The sequence below is a fragment of the Pygocentrus nattereri genome, chromosome 22, assembly GCF_015220715.1.
Source record: "Pygocentrus nattereri isolate fPygNat1 chromosome 22, fPygNat1.pri, whole genome shotgun sequence".
Classification (NCBI taxonomy): Eukaryota; Metazoa; Chordata; class Actinopteri; order Characiformes; family Serrasalmidae; genus Pygocentrus; species Pygocentrus nattereri.
In genome coordinates, this window is record NC_051232.1 from 13774902 (window position 1) to 13788994 (window position 14093).

General features: G+C 38.8%; 1 protein-coding gene across 3 annotated transcripts in view; it reads right to left on the reverse strand.

Moving 5' to 3' along the window:
- The window catches only part of tmem131l (transmembrane 131 like), a 69214-nt gene extending 58087 nt beyond the window's left edge, over positions 1–11127 (reverse strand). For all 3 annotated transcript variants that reach the window (XM_017713538.2, XM_017713539.2, XM_037532877.1), the window contains exons 1-3: positions 10981–11127; positions 10270–10340; positions 854–897 (exon numbers count right to left, since the gene is read on the reverse strand). In XM_017713538.2, the coding sequence (XP_017569027.2) occupies positions 854–897; positions 10270–10340; positions 10981–11104 (239 nt within the window). In that variant the 5' untranslated portion in view covers positions 11105–11127. The remainder of the gene's footprint in view (positions 1–853; positions 898–10269; positions 10341–10980) is intronic.
- Positions 11128–14093: the final 2966 nt, after the last annotated feature.

The window sequence follows — 14093 nt, forward strand, 5'->3', positions numbered from 1 at the left end:
CTGCAGCATATGAGCACCGTGAAGCCTCAAGTTCGCAGCAGAGCATCGCACAAGGCTCCACAGACAGCGTGTGAACATGAAATGAATACAGTACCGCTCCCATCGCTGCAGTTTTGTCAGCGTCTCAAAGCTCATTCAGTTTAAATGGAGCTTTGCAGGTACTGTGAGCATTAAATTCCAAAAATCTGATTGGCGGCGCCACAACTGCGTCATCTCTGGCACACACACTGGCACGTGAGCAATAATCTTAGCTTACAGTGTTGAAGTGAGAAGCAGCAGCGATGTGTTTTTCTCTTACATTAGACTTCTTAATTCGTTTTCTTCAGTGTTTAAGTGACAACATCTTCCACAACACACACATGCTGAATGTCACACCAGCTAGCCGTGATTCATATTAACAACACATTAGCAAAGCTAATCCACATGCAGTTACGTTAGTCTCAGCTCTCAGTGACTCATATGTGTTAAGATAACGAGCCGCACGGTGGGGGGAAATCATTTTTTTATGCGCTTAATACTTTCCATAACTTTTCCAGGCATGGAAATTCTAATTTCTATACTCCATGACTTCTCCAGGATTTTCATGACTGTACAAACCCTGAACATTACACAATCACAAAAGGTATCAGTATAATCACAATACTGTACTTTATCCATGTCATACAGCCCTGCTCAGGATATCTTGGTTGATGAAGACTTTGCACAAAGAGTCTTTGGAGAACAGTAGGCAGATGAAGTGACCCTATGAGTGTAGTTTTAGTTTTAGTGCTATGCTCCACCAGGTAAGCATGGTGTGATGTAATCTGCTGCAAGTGTGGCGTATGTGTAGTGTTCTGGGGATGTCTGATCTCACCTGTCCTCCTGGGGAAGACTCTCAGTGCTCTGCTCCTCTACGGCCTACAGAGTTGGGGGAAAAAAAAAAACAACACAGGTATTTTTACATATCCCAGGTATGCAAAGCACAATTTCAATGTGAGATCTCTTCCTGCTAAGGATGCACTGATCTAAATCACTGCATAACACAGAAAAATTGGTGGATTTTTCCTCTAATTTCTCTTCGCACACAATTAACCTTAGTAAGTCACCCTGGGAAATTAGTGAAGCTTGGAAGCATGGGCCAATTATAAATAAATAAATAAATAAAACCTAAGAGGGTGGGGCTTTGGCATCTTCCCGGGGGGAAATAAATAAATAATAAAATAAATAAATGAACGAACAGCTCACTAAACAATCAGCTGTAACTCCAATTTACTAGCAAATACATCAGTCGCTGATGCACATTATCAATATAGCTACAGTTAATTGATTATTTTCTACCGTAAATTTCCACAGGTCTACATTTAGTGCAAATTTTATTCATGTCAATTTAAGATATTTAGAGGACACAGAGTCATTATCTACAGTCGTATGGATGGAAAAACAGGAGCAAAGGGACAGATGGCACACGTAAGCTTTTCAAACACAACCACATCTCCACATCTGCCTCATGGACTCTCGTAATAAAACATATCAATACAAAAAAAATGAGAGTAAACACTTCAAGCATATAATTAGAGAACTATAGTCGGCTCAAAACCTTATGTACACATCTGTGGATATCCTACATTGCCTGCGTTCACCTGCCTTAACTCACAATGCTAAAATTACAAAGCCTGGGTTTAACTGACCTTCATTAAAACCAATAAATGTTCTATAGTAGTTGCAAATAGTCATCACAGCTCAGGTACTATTCCATAAATTCTCCTTCTTTAAAGATCCCCTTTTCTACACTTTTCTGGTATTTTATTACTTCCCTTGAGGCCCACTTATAAAATTTGTGGGGTTTACACACCAAATACAACCAAGTTTATTTTTACTGTCTTTACACCTTACAACTGCATAGCCAGCCTTTAAACAATAATTACACACATTTTTCTAAATTTCTGCCCAGTTTACCAATTAAGATGTAGACAATCATTTAGAGTGGTTTGGTGTGAAGCGCTTTGTTTCACAGAAATGTATTGAGTCATAATTCTTCGCAGTGGTGGTGATGTGACCGTCCAGACAACCACCTCTAAAAGCTCTCTCACAGAAAGGTATTATATGAAATGCCTTCAAATAGGCTGCCCACTGCTTGAGACACATGTAGGCTCATAGGTGGTTCGAGATGGTAAATAAAATGGCTGTATTTTTGTTGGAGACATTGCAACCTTTTATTCCCACCATGACCACAGTGAAGAAATGAGTTTCTACAATGAACCATTTCACATTAAACCACTGTGAGTGACTTGGGACAAAACACTCATAACTTCATTATGAAAAGGTGACACTAAACTGCTAAAGGTCGAAGTCGAAGAACAGCAGTTGCATTTGCTATTTTGTCTTCATATATGGACTGTATGGACTAAGGAGCGTATAGTATATTTTGAAACAGTGTGTGTGTGTGTGTTTGCTGTTGTCGGAAGAAAATCTTGTATCTCCAAAATGCTACCTTTACAGGAGAAGAAAAAACCCTACTTTACTTTAACTGTAAGTCAATGGAACCAGAATTATTTTCAAGCTATTTTGGGCCATTTCTTTCAGTCCATTCATCATTCATCATGAAATTTACAGACAACGTAAAGAGCAACAGACTTTACCAAATGATGTCAAAAACTGAAAAACAACAAAAATGGAGATACGAGGTTTTCTTCCGACAGCAGCGAGATATATATATATATATATATATATATATATATATATATATATATATATATATATATATATATATATATATATATATATATGGAGGCTCTAGTAAAGGCAAAGAGTAAACACAACACACATTGAAAAATGGTATTATATTTATCTGTTGAGACTTTAATAAAATATAAATAGCGCACCAAGGACAGATTTGCCATTTGCCTACACAGTAACCATAATAAACAACAATAACTCCATGGTGATCTCCATGGCACTGAACTGGGTTTCCATAGGAACAAAACAGCAGTCCAGTCATACAGTGACTCCATATAAAGCGCATAACAAACTGCACAGCCAATGTCAGGTGCCTGTGCACAGGACACAGGTTTGTGGCTGCCAGACCAGGTGAGCTTTTACTGAACATATATCACAAACTACATGGTACGACTCTGCCCGTATGAATTACAGAGCTTATCAGCATACAGTAAAGCCACAGCAGCGCTGCAGTCAGGCTCGAACTGCTGAGAGCAAAACAGCAAGACTGCTCAATCAACCCTGACACCTGTACGGACTACAATTTAATCAGTGGCTATTTACAGCCCTGCCCACAGACAATCAGTCAATCTGATAAAGCCAACCTGCCTCAAGACCACAGGTGCAGAGATAACCGCAAAACCCAGAAACTTTTCCCTTTGTTGAACATAAAAACATCTTGCAATGTTGAAAATCTGAATCATCACTTTCTCAAATCTCATCTTGTATTAATACAGTACTGTGCAAAAGTCAGAGACCCCTATTTGGAAAAATGCAGACAAAAATAAATGTTTAACAAACACATTACACAAAAGCCTCAATGATTTCAGTATTTAGTGCGTCCACTTTTTAGCTTTTTCCCTTTTCAAGAGACTCTTTCAGTTTCTGAATGGGATTTTTTCCAGTCATAGAAGTTATTTGCCCTTTTTCTGCTTCTCACAATCAAAGTAATCCCAAACACACTCAGTGATATACCTTTGACACGGAATTGTACTTGTAAACAGAAGTCCAAGTCCAGTTGGACACAGTTTACTTTTCTTATCCTTTTTTTTTTAAACAATAAACATACTTTACTTGCTCTCTACTCCAAGCTCACACGACTTTGGACTCAAAACAAACACTCTTCAGACATTCTAACTACGCAAATATTTCCAGACAGCTGATATTTTTGGCACTCTTAAAATAAAAGTGCCAAAAAGAGTTCTTTGGAGTGATGTCAGAGACGAGCCACTTTTGGTTCCCATAAAACCCTTTCAATGGACTGTTCTTTGGTAAACGTTCTATGGTCAATGATATGCAAGTATGAAAGATGTCTTTGAACTTAAAAGAACCTTATGTAAAGTTTCTATACCATTTAAAAGACCTTTTAGAACCATGTATCCAAGCCAAGAACCTTTATTTTCTAACAGCTCAGAGTTAGACTAAAACCGTGTAAATGTACAAAAAACAGGTTTCATTTCAGTAAATGTGGTTTGTGTCTGGTAAATGTCACAGTACTGTATTAAATTCCATTCAGGGTATTTTTAAAGGAAAATGAAACAAGAACATAACAGTCAATCAGAGCAAACCCTGTCAGGACTATAAAAACTTTCTTTTAGCATTGTGTAGCATCATTCAGGAAACATGAGCTCATTTACTTTGATATGCCATCTTATTTACTTCATTAATGCTAAGTGACCAAATCACTGAAGCTGACTTACTAACTTTACGAATGCTAAATCAATTGAGGATGTGACATATTAGGAAAATATTGAGATAAACTGAGGAGTTTGGCCCAGCACTGGTTAAACAATGCAGGCCAATTTTTATAAATGTCAGCTAACAGATTGACTGTGTTTTAATACACTGCAAGGTGTACTCAAATTGCAATATACTGCATCATTATTATTACACAGCATTCACAAAATTATTGCTAACGTAAAGGGTTCATTAACTTTAATGTTGCTAATTTAAATACCATGTGACGTTATTTGGGATATATTGTTTTATTTAAGATTGATAACAGTGCCCAGGACTATTTACACTATAAAATAGCAACACAAAGTGATAACCATGACAATAAATGTGATTGTGGCTGACTGACTGTATACCCCTAATATATACGCTGTAAGAAGCAAAGGGAACTGGGAACTGCAGACTGAAATCTGACACCGAGTGCTTCACACAGCTCCTGTCCTATCACATCCTCCTCCTGACTGTCCATCACATAACGCACCAAACTAGCTACTGTTTCATACATCACCACTTCATTAACACACCACGCTGATGACAAATACCATGAGACAGAGCAACTCCGAGTGCATCTGAAGCTCCAGTTTATGCTTTAAACTCCTCTCAAATCACTCCAACCAACATCTGATCAGAAAAGCAATAACACCAGACTCCACTATATTTGGATAGGACCTTATAGGTTATATTATATGGTGAAACTTGGCTGATCAACGATGAGTATAAGGTATAGGATTAGGTGAGGTTTTGTACTGAGGTCAGGTTAAGAGCTGAGGTAACCTCAGACCAAAATGGACTCTTTTTTTTTTATATATATACTTTGTACGTTGCTGTTCCTGATCACGTTGAGCCTAATTCATCAACAGAAAGGGCACTCTGGCCTAAAACCAACCTTCAGAAACATCTATGTAATGTTATGTAAAACTGTAGTACAGTACTGCATCTGTCAACCTCAATCCTTTTTTTCCCTTCATCCTTCACTACAATATTCTGCTTACATTACATGAATTCAACTGAAATCTCACTATATTTGAAATCCTTTGGAAAAATACCAATTAAGAGACCTTTTAAAACCATATATCCAAGCCAAGAACCTTTATTTTTAACAGCTCAGACTCAGACTTTAAAGAACAGTTTGAAATGTATCAAAAAAACAGGTTTAATTTCTGTAACTGTGGTTTGTGTCTGGAAAGCATCACAGTACTGTATCAAAAGCTCAATTTGGTTTATTTTTTAAAGAAAAAGGACAGAAAAGAGAACACCACAGTCCAACCAGATTAAGTCCGGTCAGGACTATAAAACTTTATTTTAGCATGAACTTTAAAGCTAATTTAACAACTTAATGAATGCTAAATCAATCCCTATCTTTATTAACAACTTCATAATCTAATAATTGTGACATATTTGAGAAATATTGTGATAGATGTTATGAGTTTCACCCAGCACTGGTTTAACCAATGCAGGGCAATCTTTATCTGCCAGATAATTGATCCATCAATAGGTATTAATATACTTACTGCAAGGTGTACTCAAATCACAATATGCAGCAGTGTTTATTACATTCACAAAATTACCATATTATTTTGTTGCCTATCGCTGTTGTCGGAAAAAAAATCTCCCATCTCCAAAATGAGAACTTTACAGGAGAAGGAAAAACCTACTTTTTGCTATTTCTGTTAACCCATTCATCATGAAATTTACACACAATGTAAAGAACAGCAGCTAAATTATGTCAAAAATTGAAAAACAACAAAAAATGGAAACACAAGGTTTTGTTCTGACAGCTATGTTCCACTGCTATGCAAGCAGTTCCTCCATTTCACTGTATCCTCTGCTCCTTACACTCCACTGTATCCTCTGCTCCTTACACTCCACTGTATTCTCTGCTCCTTACACTCCACTGTATTCTCTGCTCCTTACACTCCACTGTATCCTCTGCTCCTTACACTCCACAGTATCCTCTGCTCCTTACACTCCACTGTATCCTCTGCTCCTTACACTCCACTGTATCCTCTGCTCCTTACACTCCACTGTATCCTCTGCTCCTTACACTCCACTGTATTCTCTGCTCCTTACACTCCACTGTATCCTCTGCTCCTTACACTCCACAGTATCCTCTGCTCCTTACACTCCACAGTATCCTCTGCTCCTTACACTCCACTGTATTCTCTGCTCCTTACACTCCACTGTATCCTCTGCTCCTTACACTCCACAGTATCCTCTGCTCCTTACACTCCACAGTATCCTCTGCTCCTTACACTCCACTGTATTCTCTGCTCCTTACACTCCACTGTATTCTCTGCTCCTTACACTCCACTGTATTCTCTGCTCCTTACACTCCACTGTATCCTCTGCTCCTTACACTCCACTGCATTCTCTGCTCCTTACACTCCACTGTATTCTCTGCTCCTTACACTCCACTGTATCCTCTGCTCCTTACACTCCACTGCATTCTCTGCTCCTTACACTCCACTGTATTCTCTGCTCCTTACACTCCACTGTATTCAGTGTTTTTGTTTAAAAAATTCTAGACAACACAAATAAAAATAAAACAAAAAGAATAAATAAAAATGCAGTGCATTCTCTGTAGAGGACGTTATATCTTATTGGTGGTCAAAAAAACATGCATTTTAAATGCGGCACCTCAACTTTTATCATAACCTGTACATAACAAATACATTTATTTGAATGCGTAACATAACGAACAACAGATGAAGAATTCTTCAGTGAACTTCTTCTCAAAATACAAAAGTCTCATCAAATGAAGAAAAAACAAACAAAAGAATAAAATTATCAATGGAAATTTCCATTGTGCTTCTTTGTGGTCGCCCTCAAGCCACAAAACAGCTAATCCAACACTAACAGCTAGCTCACGGCCCCCACTGCTTTATAAACAGCAGACCACAAAAACAGTACGTTCGTTAAACTGGTACAAATGAGTGGAACAATTCTTCTCCACCTGTTTACGTGCCGTCTTATTCAGAGACAGCAATTGGAAATATCTGCGCCTTGTCATTATGCCAGAATGCCCAACATTAGCAGCATCGCTAACCCTCATATCCTGAGTGCTGCAGTGAATAATGACAACAACATTTTAGCATTCTTCATCTCCCTGGTCAGTTCCTAAGATGCTACACTCATTATGCAACATATACTGGAGACAGACATGAAAAACTCTCAGCAACATGAAGCCCACCGTTAGCTCACCGTGCTCAGGACACAAGTAGCATTAGCCTTCTCACATTTCCACAACCAAAACAGCAGCTGGCCTATCGCAGGCTCTCTCCAAGACGTTTTCACTCTCCTTTGCTTATATGTACAACAGTTTCTGAGCACTATATTCTGCAATATCAAGGCTATAATTCTTATTTTTCTGCATTGCTGAGATGTAAATAAAGTCATTCGGAGTGGTTTGGTATGAAATGGTTCATTGACGAGACTCAGATGTCTTTCCAATTGTATACAATACAAACATAGCCATTTTATTTAATATCCAAAACCACCAGTGAACCTACAGATGTCAGAAATATTAATTGTAATGCTGATGATGGTTAAATGGTGATGAATCTTTAAAATGTGCATTTTCTTTGGGGACTACTTTGCCTCACGGCACCCTGCATGTACCCCTCCACCATGAACAGATTTTAAAAAACTGTTCAAGTCCAAAATCAAATGGGGGAGAAAAAAAAAACAAAACAAAAAAAAAAACAGTGTCCTAGACATCAGGAAGTGAATTCATAAGCATTTTCACGTACTAACTTTCTTTGAGGGAGCTCTTAAAGGTGGAAGTCTGGTTCCTATCACCACCACTGCAAACACTTCTCTAAAACATAGCATTCCACACCAAACCAGGGTATGAGGCAATTAATGCGCAGATACTGTCTACCTATACAATGTGACAACTGAGAAACAGCGTAATCATATTTTATAACTAACAGATGTCAGCACTGTTTAACTAAAACTACTGGAATCTGATAAAATGTAATGATAATAGTTAATTTTTCACGTACGCAGCAGCTCAAAGTGCTTTACAGACAGGTGGTAAAGTTCAACAGCAGTAATAAAGAAATCTGATGTTCTTTTACTACAGTTACGCTTCAGTATAAGCAATAAGAGAAAGACTAAATATATGAAGGATAAGAAATATCAACTGACAAATTATGATACATAAAACAAAAGGATAGAATTTTTATTAAATGCTTGATTTCTGCAGTTCAGAAGCCGAATAACACTAACAGGCCTCTTCACCGTTTTATTTTTGACCACATTAAATTATACTGGCTGATAATTTCAGTTTCCGCAAGTCAGTTTGGAGACAACTAACCGACACACTATGGGTGTAAATCTGTGACCTCACAAGAACTTGATTGTGAATGTTTAGGAAATGACTCCATGTGTTGTTTCACCTTGACTCAATTCGCTTATTTGATTCAGTTAAAAACACACTGAATACACAAATATAACTGGAGGAACTTTAGACAACAACTACAAAACGAGCTGGAGTGGATTTTTATGTTTGAAAACTGAGCATATACTTTAATATCATTGTTATTACATACTTAATAACATATACTTAATAATATATATCTTAATAAATATATAAAGAAAATTATATATGCAACCTTGTAACATTATCATCATGGATTAGAACCTTTTCTAACATTCCAGAACTCTGGTAACTGAATCGCCACCTTCTGTCAACACACTAATACACTTTCATTACAATCCTACACATTCAGGAAACTCTTAATTAGCGTCTAACCAACAACAGTTCATTAATGGACTAAGCAGTCATCCGCAACGACTGCCCATAACCAGAATTTACATTTTTATTAAACAACAATGAGATCCTCTGGAAGACTCTCATCAGTGCTTTTCATTTCTGTAACTGAGGTTCAGTCAAATACACATGTAGCATTATTTTTATGAGAAAACCTTGTATTTCCAGAATCGTAGTTTTATACAGGAACAGAAAAAAATCACCCAGTCTGAATATGAAAACTAAGCCCATTCTGAATTCACTGTTTTTGTGATGTCACAGAAAATAAATGCATGCATATATATATATATATATATATATATATATATATATATATATATATATATATATATATATATATACATATACATACATATATACATACACATACATACATATATATACACACACACACACACACACACACACATACATACATATATATATGCTACTCTGCTATATATAGCAGAGTAGCAGACTTTAAAGCGCCTGCCCTCTTCACACTCATTTCTGAGCCTCTGAACAAAGAGGAAGTGTTTTTAAACTATTTGCAGAAAAGCCTCCATTTCCACTTCTAGCAGAGCAAAAGCTACTGGCACGGTCAACCTCATATGCCAATATCTTTAATACCTCAACCACACCCACAGCACACTGAACTGCCTTCTGTACAGTCAGATCAGGTAATACAGTAGACTATTATAAACGCAAATGTACAGTTTTACACGAGGCACTTTAGGTTGGTGTATTGTTTATAACTCCGCTGACCTGTACCGCTGTAACTCTGGTCATTGCCTGCTGACCACTGGTGTCCATTCATAAGTCCATAAGTGTGTTTCTTCCCGCCTCCCCACGTCCTCCAACGCCACCCCCACCCCCTTTTAGTAAAGCCATGCTGCCTTTATGCAGAAATTACCTCATCACCAATAGTCTTTCTTTCTTTCTCCGAGTTCAATGCGTTTGATACATACGATCCATCTGACCTCTGACTTTGCCCTCAGTGTTAAAACTGCCCGTGTGAGTCAGTTAAATGGACCTAATGTGCGTAATCAACCTGTTTTCTGTTTACTGGACTGATGCATGCAGCTTACCTGCGATGGCGCTAAGAAATCCGCCTCTTCTGCCTGCCACACTTCGACCACGCTGGACATTTCGGTCAGAGCTGGTTTCGGTGAGGAGAAACAGAAAGAGACAGAGGGAAAAAGGAGAAAGAGAAACGCCATGTGAGCTCAGGCCTGACTGAGATAGAGTGAGTGCATGTGTGTTTGCAGGTCTGCACAAATGATAGCGCCCGTAGCACAAAGGCAAAGCTACAACAACATTACTCGTGTGCCTCCAGTCAGAATACACAAACTCAACATTCAGAGGCGCGACACAATTTCAAACACCTCATCTAACTCAACATTTGATTCAGAACAACAGCTTAAAGCCTGTTCACGCGGGGCACTAGAGGCCAGTGAAGTTTCCCTCTACTGCAGAACAGCTTTGTTGCCGACTGACTGACAGGAAACGGAGCAAAACGGTTTGTTTTATAACAAAAAGCCCATCCGTGTTCATCGGGGGGGTAAAAACCACGTCTACACGACGATATAAACACTTAATCCATATCGGGACGGCTTTTAGAGGCGTTTTATTGCCAGTATGATTGTAAAAATTAGCTTTGAAGAGAGATACAGAACGTTCCCCCTCCCTCTCTCTCCTTCTCCGTAGCTGTAGCTGAAGCTGCTGTAAGGTTAGTCAGTTCCCTCCGACATTTTGTCAACATTTCTCGCTTTTCAGTGAAAAATAAGACTCCCGCGGACCTTGAAACTGGGCTCCTCCGCGCTGTATGAAAGGCAGGAATAGTTGTAGGATCCCCAGAAATATATTAATCCACGTTTTTCTGTGGCAGTGGCCGATTTGACTCAAGTCCCTTTGGGTCGCCATGCTGGCGCGTCCTGCTCGGTGCGCGTTCACGACGCCTTATTATTCTATTTCGTTTTCCGCCCGTTTTCAGGAACACCCGCCCTTCCTGCGCTCCGATTGGTCAGCGGTTAGGCACTTGAGTGCTTGGATTGGCTAGTAGTTCATGCTCTCGTATGCTCACAAGCACTTCGCCCAAGGGGAAAGGCGTATGGGTAGTATCTGTTAGCCAATCACAGCGGAGAAGAGGCTTGCCCAAATACGGGTGGAGCTAAAAAAAAAAAAAACATAAATAATAATAAATATTAACATAACGTGTGTGCGGCGCTTTCGCTTAGTCTTTCTTTTTCCCTTCTTTTTCTCTATCTCTTTTTATTCTATACAGGTCTCATTTTAATCATTTTCTCTCTCTTTTATTTCCTTTCTCCCCAAATAGAACTGAATGAAGAAAACAGTGAACTAAAACAACGTATATAATGTCTAAAATACATTAAAAGCGTCTTTTCCACTCTGATTATGAAGTTCCTGAGCAAAATAACTGCAGTGCATTGTAAAAGAAAACCTACCACTCAACTGTTATAAGCTGATTGTATTAGCATAGCAAATTGTTCAGAGTTGTTTCCCAGCTTATAAGATTTTTGAAAGAATACCTGTAGATGTTCCAGTTTTTCAGTCCTGGATGTAAATATGTAACATATAAATGTTTAAAAGACTAATACCATAGAAACACAAATTTCTTTTTCTTTTTAATAATAGCAAAGTTTGATATAATATGTTTATGCAATCTGAAGTCCAGTCCATGCAGTCTGTTTATGGAACCTACAAAAACAGCCAATTTTGAATCAATTGTTTTTGTGACCTCACAAAAAAAAGCACACTTACATATAACACCTGCTCAGCCTGCATCAATTTCACTCTGCCCATCCATGCTGATGTTATGTGTTTGAGCCTGCACTGCCAAGGCACAGCCGATCAGAACATAACTCACTTACACATTTCAGTCTGAAAGGCACAGTTACAACCAGTTTCATTGTAAGGGGTAGTGAGAAGCTGGAAAACGGTCAATTAAAAAAGAATTTTTATTACATAAACCCACACAAAAAATCAAGCCGAAGAAAGACATTAGAAATGTGCCCTTTAAATATAAACATGTAAATATGCAATTCTAGTGTTGATTAAAGGCCTTCAAGGGGAATTCCACAAATTCTTCTGAATTTCATCATAATTCAGTGGATGAGATGTCATCAGAGTCATTCAGAATGGCTTGATGTGAAATGCTTCTTTGTGGAGTCGTCTTTAGAGTGGTGGTGATAGGAACCAGGGGTCACAATGTCTACAACACAAATACTTTAATAAGAATTTTACTTATCATCCAAAACCACCAGTGAACTGGGACATCTCTTCTGAGATCTTTTTCTTTGCCACACCCTGCATGTATCCCTTCCCTTCAGCCCAGGGCAGGTTTTTACACACACACACACACACACACACACACACACACACACACACACACACACACACACACACACACACAGTGGGGCAAAAAAGTATTTACTCAGCCACTGATTGTGCAAGTTCTCCTACTAGAAAGATGAGAGAGGTCTGTAATTTTCATCATAGGTACACTTCAACTATGAGAGACAATATGAGAAAAAAAATCCAGAAAATCACATTGTAGGATTTTTAAAGAATTTATTTGTAAATTATGGAGCAAAATAAGTATTTGGTCAATAACAAAAGTTCAACTCAATACTTTATAACATAACCTTTGTTGGCAATGACAGAGGTCAAACGTTTCCTGCAAGTCTTCACCAGGTTTGCACTCACTGTAGCTGGTATTTTGGCCCATTCCTCCTGCAGATCTCCTCTAGAGCAGTGATGTTTTGGGGCTGTCGCTGGGCAACACGGACTTTCAACTCCCTCCACAAATTTTCTATGGGGTTGAGGTCTGGAGACTGGCTAGGCCACTCCAGGACCTTGAAATGCTTCTTACGGAGCCACTCCTTCATTGCCTGAGCGGTGTGTTGGGATCATTGTCATGCTGGAAGACCCAGCCACGTTCCATCTTCAATGCTCTCACTGATGGAAGGAGGTTTTGACTTAAAATCTCACGATACATGGCCCAGTTCATTCTTCCCTTAACACGGATCAGTCGTCCTGTCCCCTTTGCAGAAAAACAGCTCCAAAGCACGTTTCCACCCCCATGCTTCACAGTAGGTATTGTTGCAACTCAGCATTCTTCTTCCTCCAAACACAATGAGTTGAGTTTTTACCAAAAAGTTCTATTTTGATTTCATCTGACCACATGATATTCTCCCAATCCTCTTCTGGATCATCCATATGCTCTCTGGCAAACTTCAGATGGGCCTGGACATGTACTGGCTTAAGCAGGGGGACACACCTGGCACTGCAGGATTTGAGTCCCTCTTGGCGTAGTGTGTTACTGAGGATAGCCTTTGCTACTTTGGTCCCAGCTCTCTGCAGGTCATTCATCAGGTCCCTCCATGTAGTTCTGGGATTTTTGTTCACCGTTCTCATGATCAATTTGACCCCATGGGATGAGATTTTGCGTGGGGCCCCAGATCGAGAGAGATTATCAGTGGTCTTGTATGTCTTCTATTTTCTTACAATTGCTCCCACAGTTGATTTATTCACACCAACCTGCTTGCCTATTGCTGATTCAAAAAATCCACTCAAACAGCAACTAAATATTTGGTGTACTACGCAAGAAAAGCACTACACTTTGCAGTGCCCACAGTGGTTTAGTTCCCCATTTCTGGTGTAGTATATTCAAGGAAAAATGAACTTGAAGCTGAAATAAACAAAATGAGGAAGAATGTCCAAATGACCTTCCAACAAAAACAAGTGCCAATTTGTTCCTGTTGGATGTGTCTTTCTTGACGTGCCCCATATTTAAACCTGCAGAAGTCAATCTCAATGCTTAAGCTGCAGTGTCTGGCTTGTTATATGTTTGTATTTTAAGTCAAGCACAAAAACTGTTCAAGGGCCCATC